This window comes from Syngnathus typhle, linkage group LG4 (assembly GCF_033458585.1).
Source record: "Syngnathus typhle isolate RoL2023-S1 ecotype Sweden linkage group LG4, RoL_Styp_1.0, whole genome shotgun sequence".
NCBI classification, from domain to species: Eukaryota; Metazoa; Chordata; class Actinopteri; order Syngnathiformes; family Syngnathidae; genus Syngnathus; species Syngnathus typhle.
Window position 1 is genome coordinate 14,705,535 of NC_083741.1, and position 11,463 is coordinate 14,716,997.

The 11,463-nt window shown below is 39.9% G+C and overlaps 1 protein-coding gene across 1 annotated transcript; it reads right to left on the reverse strand.

The window, feature by feature from the left end:
• Positions 1 to 1,747: 1,747 nt before the first annotated feature.
• aqp9b (aquaporin 9b) lies at positions 1,748 to 10,800 on the reverse strand. Its single transcript, XM_061276675.1, has 6 exons — positions 9,542 to 10,800; positions 8,921 to 9,047; positions 6,792 to 6,929; positions 6,151 to 6,269; positions 5,363 to 5,580; positions 1,748 to 3,578 (listed from the first exon to the last, which is right to left on the reverse strand). The coding sequence occupies exons 1-6, from the start codon at positions 9,641 to 9,643 to the stop codon at positions 3,416 to 3,418; spliced, it is 867 nt and encodes a 288-aa protein (XP_061132659.1). The 5' UTR covers positions 9,644 to 10,800; the 3' UTR covers positions 1,748 to 3,415.
• Between the last annotated feature and the right edge of the window lie 663 nt (positions 10,801 to 11,463).

Sequence of the window (11,463 nt, forward strand, 5' to 3'; positions counted from 1 at the left end):
GTATGAACAGTGTGGAGGGTGTCTGATGCAACGCAACATGACCCATGAACTACCTGGCAGTGCTTAGTGCTCAAATAGAAATGATTGGAGGGTTACGAAAAATGAGTGTGGAAATTTTCTCTATTCTTATGAAGTGCAGTACGGGGTGCAAAATGTTCTCTTTCTGTATTGTATGTGTGACTACCGTAATTTTCGAACTATAAGTCACGTTTTTTTTCATAGTATGGGTGGGGAGGCGACTTATACTCCGGAGCGACATATAGTCCGAAAATTACGGTAATCTATTCCTATTGTGAAGCACTTTGTGAATTCTTATGAATAAGATTCATTCAAGACGGGACTATACTTTCTAGAAGACTAGTTTCTACCTAACCTCATGCTTTTCCACCTTCGGCCTATCAGAAACAAATCCAGTAACGTTCTACTATTCGCTTGTCTACGCCAATGAAAAAAAAAAGGATCATAAATACCCAGAAAGAATAGAGAAGCCCATCTCATACATACTGTAAGAGCTGTTATAGTGTCAGGTTATTATTATTAGATGAGCTAAGGGTGCACTCTTGGGACTACGGAACCTTCATCCATTCTCCATGATCTTATATAAGCTTTATATAACAGCACTATATGGAAAAATGAATTAGATTCCTCATTAGTCTAACAACGCCAAAGGCTGTCAAAGCATTTTTGCTTGACCCGTTTCAAACCATCTGTTAATGTCCTAAAATGGATTCAGTCACACTCTTTACTTTGCGGCTTTGCCCAAGATAGTCCCTCAAGGTTACATCTTAGGTCCACTGCTGTTCAATGCATTTATCAATACAACTGTGCATCAGACCCTTTTTTTCTATAAAAAAAGAATCATTGGCACAAGGGAAAGTGCTCAAGATTTTTATCACATATTACTTTTTTACAACTCGATACGCTGGATCACCCAGGGGAGCAACACGTCCCCAAAGTGAGACTAGATAAGACTACAGATTAGACATGCACTGGCATAAAAATGAGGTTATGTCCAATTTTTTATGCTAAATGCCTGGGCACCAGTCTACCAAATTAGAGCTCTAAATATTACAAGAACAATGTCTTGTTTTACAAGAAAAAAAAACACAACCTGTAATATTACATAAAAAAGGTTGTATTTTGTCATCACGTGTTGAAAGTGATGTCAAAGCGCCCATTGGGAAGTCAAGGCTCAGCTGTTTTCCGGGTTTGGTCACATCCCGTTAGCAGTGCAAACCCGAGCACATTTTGAAATCAGTTTTCAGTCGACAGCTGAGGCTGCGTTAAAGAGCGCCTATCCCATTGAGGAGCGAACAATTGCGAGTGTTTTCAACGGCAGCGAGTGGTGCATTCTCGCCAGGGTTTGTTCAAAGTCGCAAATCTTCGCTGGTACATTTTCTTTTGATCAGAATTTCCTCGTGGGAAAGGGTCTTAAAATCTTAATTCTTCATCCACAAAGGCAATACAATAAAAATCCTGTGTTTAAACTAGTCTGGGCAAATAGATCAGATTCTTTCAGAGAAAAAATTGCCTTAAGTGGTCCTTTAAATATGCAGGGTCACAATGAGCCATGAATATTTTTGGTGGGCCAAAAGAAAAGACAGGAGGGTTTAAAAATATTATAAAAAAAGGCTTCCCAAACAAGCTTTCAACCTCCTGTTGGAAATCACTACAACACCATTACCGAATGATATTCAGTAAATGTGTGAATTTTAAAACTTGAATCTTTATTTCAATATCCATTAAGTGCACAGGTTTATCAATAATTCTGCTCTTCCACATTGTTGACCATATTAGTGAGAATTTTTCGATTCACATTAGGACGATCACATTATTATTGTCACCAGGGACCTGCAAAAGAGCTTTAATGAAAGGCTGGTCTATGCTGTTTGCTTTCGCTTCTGTTTTATTGGCGACCAAAGTACTTGTATACACACACACACACAAGCGCAGACACACTAATGCACGCACACACAAGCGCACGTACATATCCACAAAATGTACACAAGATAAAATAACTTCATGTGTACATTTCAACTCTCCTCAACAAATAAAACACACTGTGGGAATTCATAACCCTATACTGTCAAGTCAATACATATAGGTTAAATGTGTTTTATATTTCTATCTTACACTAAGGTTCTATTTTCTACATGTAAACAATTACAGTGTTATAGGGCTTTTATAATGACACAACCTAACATAACCTTTAGGTGTCATCTCCACAGAATACAAAGGGGCATGCATAGAATTGTTTAAGGCGGGAGTTTCTCGGAACTAAAAAATTTTGATTAAAAAAGAACAACTCAAACTAGTGACACAGCTCTGAACACATGCAAAGAATAATATTATTACCAAACACACAAGTACTTTGTACTCTAGTGCATTCTTATATAGTGGAACGTCCATAACGCACACAGGAAACGTATCTGGCTGCTCAGTTCAACATGATTAATACAATTCAATAAATATCCAAATTCAATAAATAGGCCAAATAATGCCTACAAATTGCCACACAGGATTGGGACCTTTGCTTTATTTTTCTTAATACTTCTGACACGTGCACACGTGTGAAGCCTTACAAGCCGAAATTGCAATCTAAATTAAATTAATTAAAATCAAGTTGTTGTTGATTTGTTTTTATTCTCTCTTGATTTCCTTTGATTTAAATACTAATTTGCTGCCTTCTTGTTTATTTATTCGGAATAAAATATGTGAAACAAAGTTCACAAAACTGTTTTTCAACTATATGTTTGTGTGTGTATGTGTGTGTGTGGGGGGGGGGGGGAGCTGCAGCTTGGATAATAGTAAAAATAAATAAGGGGCACTACATTATTTCCTCCAGAGAATAACCAAATGAACCTATTTAGGGGCTAACATATGTAATAGCTACAGTAAGTACACTACGTTTAATCAGCATGCTTTTTAAAATAGAATGAACGTATCTCAAAGTATACTTGTACCCTTGACATATATAGTACATACATGAATCATGTGCAAGTACAGTTTTCCTACTAAATTATAACAATGGCCTGATATATGTTCAGATGGTAACGTACCTAGATTTACTGATAATTCTGAAGAAAACCAATAAATTATTTCGAATGATGAAATTCTATTGTAGTAAACACCTTGAAATGCTGTACCTGGTCAACTATGGTAGATGAAATGATATTTTAATTAACTAACTAACTGACTAACTAACAAACTAACTCAATAACTCAATACTTGTTAACTAAGTAACCAGTTGTAAAAAATGCTGTAATAATGATAGAACAGGACAGTACATTTTTTTTTATGAAACAATACTGTTTTTGTAATTACGATTGCCTTTCTTCATTGATTGGCTAGAAGAAATCATACATTTCTTCGACTGCTTAATAAGGAGGCGTTTACTTTGTTACTGTATTTAGTTCTAAGATAGAGTTATGATTTCATACTTTTGCTGGCCATTGTTTTCTTCCTGTGGTTTGGGCTCAGCATGGTGCAGCTCGATGAAAAGGAAGTAAATAGCGGCTCCCACTGCCCCGCCGACCATTGGTCCAAACACAGGGATCCACCACCAGCAACCTCCAGCCCTGCCAGAAAAACACATGAACATGAACACACACCAAAGTCAATTGATTTAATTTGTAATAAAAGCAATTTCATGGACACCCTTCATATTTAATGAAAATACAAGATTTGTGTGATTGCGGAGGAAATTCAGCACACTTGCTGGCCAGCCGTGTGCATGAATGTTGATGTCTGGCGCATGTAAGCGTCCCGTCCTTATCCCTGATTAAAGTCAAGTCTTCTAATAAGCAGCTCTGTGTCTACTGCATGTGTCCTCATTGTCACTTTGGCTCACTCTTTAAGTGAGCCATTAGTCTCTAGCAATGTAGCACAGCAGGTGAAAGGAGACACACATTTATTTAGCATGAAAGAAAAGGAATAAGTGAACAAGTGACTGGTGGGGGGTGTTGTTGAGGATTGAGGTCTGTCGTGTCCCTCCTGGAGGCTCCCAGGAAGTCCAATGCTGTCGGCAGGCAGCATGCCACCGGATTATCCACTTATGTGCCGCCTCATTTAAGGTGATCTGCCCAGAACACAGGCTCACTTTGTCAAAGTGAATCTCAAAACATGATTTTTACATAAGAGACTGCTGTGCGAGGCAAAATATTTTTAATAAATGTAACCGGTTTTAAATTAGGCCATAAAAAACAAAATGGCGGAATAATGAAGCTCTGTAAATGTTTTCCGGACGGCCCGTAATATTGGTTTCAATCGCTCTCATTTATCACATCAAAACAATGCAGACTTTATTTGGATGAAGACCCAATATGATCTCAACAGTGTGTACACTACGTAACACTTATGGTTGGAATTTCAAAATGCCTCTATGGAAAGTTGCCAACAGGGTTTCAAAAAGTCTTGTGCAACTGACACACCAACATGTCATCCAATAAGTGAGTTCAGATGAATACAGTCCAATTTTCCATGCAGGGACTTGGCCGTGTTGTTCTCACAAATATTTTCAAGGAATCCCAAAATACGTATACTTGTTTTCTATAGTTACAGCTTATGTTATATTGTATGAAATTGTACAAAATTGCCACAATGTGCACCATGTAGTGGAGTGTGAGCACACTTACAGTAGATTGAAGTCAGATCTGACTGCAGGGTCAAGACACCTCAGTATCATTTCAGAAACAAAATCATTAAATATTTCATATCACTGGCAGGGAAATGTTCCATGTTCTCCTGAATGGCACGGTACAATTTCAGAATGCACAATATACACGAGCGCCTTTTGAAATATTAACAACAAAGAGAGTCTGAAAGGAAAGAGATGTGGCTGTGACTTCTGCTTTTCACGCAGGGATGTGCACTGAGGGAATGTCAGCAAGCAGTGAGCCAGGGCAACAACAGTGTACGTGCTAATAGCATCAAAATCTTATGCCCCCAATTTTTTAAAAACACAACTACAATCTTCCATTTTCTATTATGCAATCCATGAGTGCGTTTTCTTTTGTTTTTTTTAACTGACTGAAAGGTGATTGGTCACAACTGTGCAACGTTACCACAAGAGTTGTTAATTTATTTCAGGAATGTTAATTTGTTTTGACATCTCAGAAAAGTATAGAAACATAAAATCCTCCTCATCTTTCGTTAAGATTTTTAAAGGCGTTTCAATATTTTTTTTTATGTTACAGTAAGTTTCCCTAATCAGAACCATACAAACAAAATAAGGTGTTGACTTTTGGGGTGTGGCATTTTAATCCATTTCCCGGAGGAAAATTGAGTTTATGACCTTAATCACGGAATGAAATAAACTCATACATAAGTCAAGGTACCGGTGTATTTCCTGGGGTTCACTTACCTGAAAACATCCCACCCCCATCCCGCCACAGCGGTGAAGAGTCGCGGGCTGAGGTCTCGTGCAGGGTTGATGGGATAGCCGCAGTTCAAACCCATGGACACGGCTATGGCCAGGATGATTAGGCCGATGCACAGAGGTTCCATGCCTTTGGGGGCGCCGATATTCCTCGAGTCCGTTATGGCCAGGATGCACAGGATCAATGCAGCACTTCCTGCCACCTGACAAGACATACAGGCAATCAATCCGTCAAAACACCAAACCACAAGCAACTAAACTAACTTTTAACAGGATCTTTTTAAATTACAATCACCCGTGAGCTTTCTTGTTTGGTTTAAGCTTATTACATGACTTCCCCTTTACCCTGCTGGCTTCTCAAGGCAGCTTTATGCTAAACTTACGGCTGTTTCCATACAAATCAGAAAACGGCAAATGTGATGAAAAATCCTCCTGTATGGCTTTTAATGTTGCAACCCACATCAACATATCCCAAACACGTGATATCTATTTTCAGCATTGTGCGCAATTGTTTACTCGTCGGCAAACAAATCACATCAACCTTAACGTTCATGCCCAAGAGTGCACAGTATGTGTACTCTCAAGCATCTTTACATGCTCTAGTAGTTTCTATATCCAGGACAGTCAGTGTTGCGTAACGTTATCTGCACTCCTCATCATCAACAATTCTATATGGAAACCAAGAGCAGATCAATGGCCAAGGTTTTGTCCAACAAACATACAGGTACTACGTAGCAACACCAAAATTAAACATGGCCTCTTTTAGTTGTTACCTGGTCGAGGAATCCGTTGAGCGTAGAGAGATGCTTAGCAGGATAAGATGCAAATATTCCAGCAGTGGCATTCTCTCCGCTAATAATAAATTCTCCATTGCTAAATTCCATTAAAGCATCTATGAGAACAACAAATGCAATAAAAGAAGAGCGAAAGCACAAAATGCACACGTAAACATTTAATCAGTCATAGAAAAACTTTCAACGAACACAAAGGAGTGGAGCCAGAAAATGTTCTGATAAAGAACACCTCGGTGAAGGGAGGCCAAACATGCGTACAGTGAGCGTTTCAGAAAGGTAATGATTTTGATTGACCTTGACTGTAAGAATTGAATATCGTTTACCCAAGACACTTTTTTTTTTAGAGTTTGTATTCAAGTCAGTGGTATGTTTATTCTTGAAACATGCGACTAATAAAAAATAAAAAAGAACAGCAGCAGATCAAGAGGTCCATGAATAGTGTGTCCATGTGGAAATGGCAAAAAAATAAATCACACATCAAAATTTCCACTGAGGTGAGGGACTGGCCAGGGGCGTGGCTAGACTGTGACAAGGGGTGGCCACCACTTAGGTCGGCCTCAGCAGAAATTTGAAATTGCCCAAGTCTTTTTTTAAGTTATTCAGTAAACATTTTCACTCACCATAATTCAACAAATATACACAGCAGGCCCCAGCAAAGGCCCCTAAAAACTGTGCGGCCACATACACGGGAAACTTCTTCCAGGATATCTTGCCCAGCATCATCATAGCCAGGGTGACTGCAGGATTCACGTGGGCTCCTGGAGCAACACAACCGCAAACGCATCATTGTACTGATGGAAAGGGCTCATGTTTATGAGGTGAGTTGAGCAGCTTCATTAAGACAAGAATTTCCTGCATTTTGTGGCATTTATAAGCACTTACCGCACATTTTAGTCGAACGTTTTAGGCGTGGCGTGAATTACGCATTGATTTTTCCCCATTAGGGGCAACGTTTGATCCAACAGTCTGTACGTATCTGCTGGGCAGCCACAAAGGTTTCCAGACTTTGTAGCTGGGGCTTCCCTCAGAGGGCCGTTGTGAGAGTGACACCAAATAAATGTTTAATCGTCTCATATTAATACATATACACAACAAATGGATGGATTACTAGTTTTGAAATCAGAAATAATATTAAGTTATTGTTCAAATTACTGTATAAAAGTAATAAAAGAATCTCAACATTATTATATTTTGCAAATGCAAATTAAAGTTTGCTACAGATTTTAGCAAAGATCATACGAGTTGACATGATTTGCTTTTGCGGGCCATATAAAATGACATGGCGGGCCGGATCTGAGTTTGACACCGATGAGCTCCACCCTTCACCGACATCATCCACCCTAAAACTCCAGAGTGAACATTCCATCCAAATGGTGCGGGCCTGCGCTGACAGTGTGGGCTCATTTATTTAACACTCTGGGATCTCCGTTTTGACCTCTCTGTGGTGACACTGCCGGGGGGCATCGACCATGCGTCCATTGTTCGTCTCCCCATCCTGTTCACAAACACCGGGTGCGACAAAGCAGCCGGAAGCGGCGGGCCCGATTGCATGTGACATAATCTGGCTGAAGCGGCTTAAGGCACACGTAGAGCGCGGGTCATTAGAGTGACCAGGATGTGTCACACTTGCGCTCCGCCGTCATCCGAAATGGGGAACTACAAAGAGGAGACAATTGTGTTTTCTTCGGCGTCGGGGGCCTCCCGCCAGGGAAGTCTTGAAAGGCAGGCTCGTCCCACCTGACCCCCTAGCCCCCTACCTTCCTCTCTGGAGACCCATGCCCCTGTAAAGCTCATTAGTCCAATACCTATGATCATCTTCAGACATGTCGTCCCACAGAAGCTTCCCACTGTGCTGTGGACCGCGGGACCCAATGGCCCAGTCATGCAGCAGAATCTCTCCATATATTAACTTCCTTGTCCTCTCAAGCCTTACCACGAGTATTCTCAGTAACCATGGAGTGAGCAACTAGACAGCGCAAGCATCATCCACTACAACCAACTTGTCGGCGCAGACAAATTACACCGGCCACTACATCAGAATCCGAATCAGAATCTTTATTGGCCAACATGAGGAATTTGTCTCCCGCAGTTGGGGGCACTCTAGTAGTACTACAGGAAAAAATTAAGAACCCCATGCATTTTGGACAAAAACACAAATGTGTAAAGTTTAGAGACTCATTAGCAATATGAAGCATCCAATCAACTGTTCAAATGATCTAGAGCTGCAAAGATGAATCTAGTAATAATAGCAAGAAATAGTATAATGGCAAGGTAGGAGATTATGAAAACATGGGAAGAAGGCACATCTCAGCGATACTACTGAGGTTTCATTGGATCATATGTATGATTCTTAATCTTCATTACTTTCCACGGACTAACAGGTGATGAGTGAAATATCAGTCTCCTTTTCTTCTAGCGCGGATTAGATTTTTTTTTTCTTGGGTTCTCCCCTAATGCTGCTCTTGTCTTTTTTTTCTTTTGACTTTGTTGGTTGCAACTACTTTGGTGCAATTGTGAATATTTCTGCTGTGAATGAAGTACCAAATCTATCCATCCATCTAGCTTGTACCTTGATCCACAAAGACAATAACAAACTTTATTGGTTGTCACATGCTGATCTGCATTGCGACTGTATCAATTATAAAAATGGATGGATTTCATGCTTTTTCAGCCGCGTAAATAGCAGCTATTTGATTGTCTCCACCACATTTAGGACAAGTAGGCAAACATTGTGTCCAGGTGCTTTTACCTGAAACCCCTCCTGCAATATAGGCGGCCATCATAAGTCCCAGAGTGAAGCCAAGGTGGATGGAGAGGGGCTCCCCCAGAGCTCCCTTGCTCAGGACCGCCTGGGCCACTGAACCACATCCAAAAAGCTGCGAGACACACAGGGACAGGGAGAAGCCGCTCATTGTTGTTGTTGTTTTTTTTCCACCATTCCCAATTATAGGCAGCCTCAACACTAGCCCCTTGTCTAACAAGAGCTTCCAACTGCCAGACGCAATTTGTCAGAGCAAAATAAAGAATCCCCCCACTTAGTTAGGACAAAACAAATGAGAGCACTCATCCACACATAAGAAGTCTGCACTAATGGGTCACAGTCATTGAACTTAGGTGGTGACAGGTGGAGGTGAAAAGAAGTGCTCGCAAATATACCACGTATACTGTAAGGACTTTTGAAACAAGCAAACATTGTGATGCTGAAGTTGTTCCACATCAAAGTGTGCGCTATGTGTCTTAATAGAGACACATACGTGTGTGACAGACAGCAGAGTCCCACGAGAGGTATGGAGACACCTAATTAGCAGCTTTAAAGCGGCGGTTTAAGCTGAATGACAGGTGCACACAGGCAGACAGGACGGCTACTCACTATCAGGACAAATATCCCCAGAAACTCAGCCAGGAACTCCTTCAAGATGTCTCGCCTCAGGGCAAATCTTGCCTTCCACTTTCTTCGGCATTCACTCTCCATTTCCCCTCGTCCTGTTATGTGCTCCTTGCACACAATAAACACATAACGAGAAGGAGAGGCGAGAAGCAACGATGCTCGCTGCAGGTTGCCGCCTCCCACTCCATGCCAGAGCCCCGGCGGGATGCACCTCCCTTTGCCACCACTAGTGGGGCTACTTTGGACACCAAGTACTACCTCAGAAAAATAGCTCTCCAAATCCCATCAACAGACCAATAATGGTAGCCTATACTGGCATACAAAATGAGGATCCCCTCAAAAAAGTGTATTTAATATCATTCTAAGTGAATGTAACTTCATGACCTCTATGAACATAAACACTGTGCTTAAATATTGGAACAAAAAATACTGTCAATATTAATTATAAAGTAGTGCACATAAAATTTGAAGAGAAACTGTGCCTCAATAAATGTTTTAAAACAAACAGATTAAGTGCAAATATATTTAACCCAATCGTTAAATACACCTAAAATGTAATCAGACAGTAAATCTTTCACATATCATTACAGGAAACCCACTAAGGCAATTTAAAATAAAATAAAAAAACAATTATTCTTCGCTTAGCTTAATTAGATATATTGTATTTTGCAATAATGGTGTTAACACGAGAACATTTTTGCCCATTCTTCTTGTTCTGTGACTTTGAGTGTGTATGGCTTTAAAGGGCAAAGCCTGGTGTGGTGAGTGACATGGGTGTTGCCATAAGAGAATAAAGTTGGATCACTGCAGAGCTTCTGATGAACCCCAAATGATTAGATTTTGCACTAAAACCTTTAGAACAAGCAAGCTAATTCCCCATCATTGCCGTTCCAAATGCAAGCTGTTCAGCTCATTTGAACATCTGCTTTCCACTCTCCAATTCTTGCCACATTTTCCACACTACAGGTACAACAATTAGTCCACAAATAATCAATTATCAAATTAACTGAGAATTATTTTTGATAATCAATGAATCATTCAGGTACCTTTTTAATGCAAAATTGTCCAAAGGTCAAAATTAAAGCTTCTCAACAGTAAATATTTAGCAATTTCTGGCATCCTACATGAAGGTTGGCTAATTATATTTGTGTGGAAACAAAATAAAACTTTTGCTTTTACTTTAGAAAATAACAGAATCATAACTAATTTGTATGTGGTTTTTCTGAACTTTCAATTTGAAATGAAGTTATGTTTTTGAAAAAGGGGGTGGAAGTTATAATATTATTTTAGAATCTGATTCAAGAAAAACTTCACCAGATTAATCGATTATGAAAATAATTGTTAGTTGAAGCCCCATTGCATTCATTAGTTAATAAAATATATTGCAGCCATATTTCGTTGTTCTACATATGATGTAACAGTCACCTAAAAACATTTATATATTTTTTATGATAAATATATAAGTAATAATAATATTACGATAAATAAATATATATACATATTTTATTTATTTTTATCTTTTTTAAGGTGACCGCGCCTGTCGTCGGAGGCCGCGTCCATCCAACAGAGGGAGCTCCATGAATGCGTTACACAGTCTTAGCTGAGATTTGTCACCCCGGTCGGCCTGCCGCCTTATCTTCCATTCACTTGGTTTTGCGAAGAAGCGCTCAGACGACATGCTTGAAGATGCGCGTGTTTGCAATGCGGTCATCATTGTTACTGTGTCAAGAAAAAGAAGAGTTCTGATGACGTGCTGATGGACAACAAGCGTCCTTTTGTCAATTCCATCATCATCATCATCATCATCATCATCATCATCATCGTCGTCATCATCATCATCCACAGACGTCTCTCATATGCACCAACTGAAAGTTTACATTACTGTGTTCAAGGCGCACGGTTCT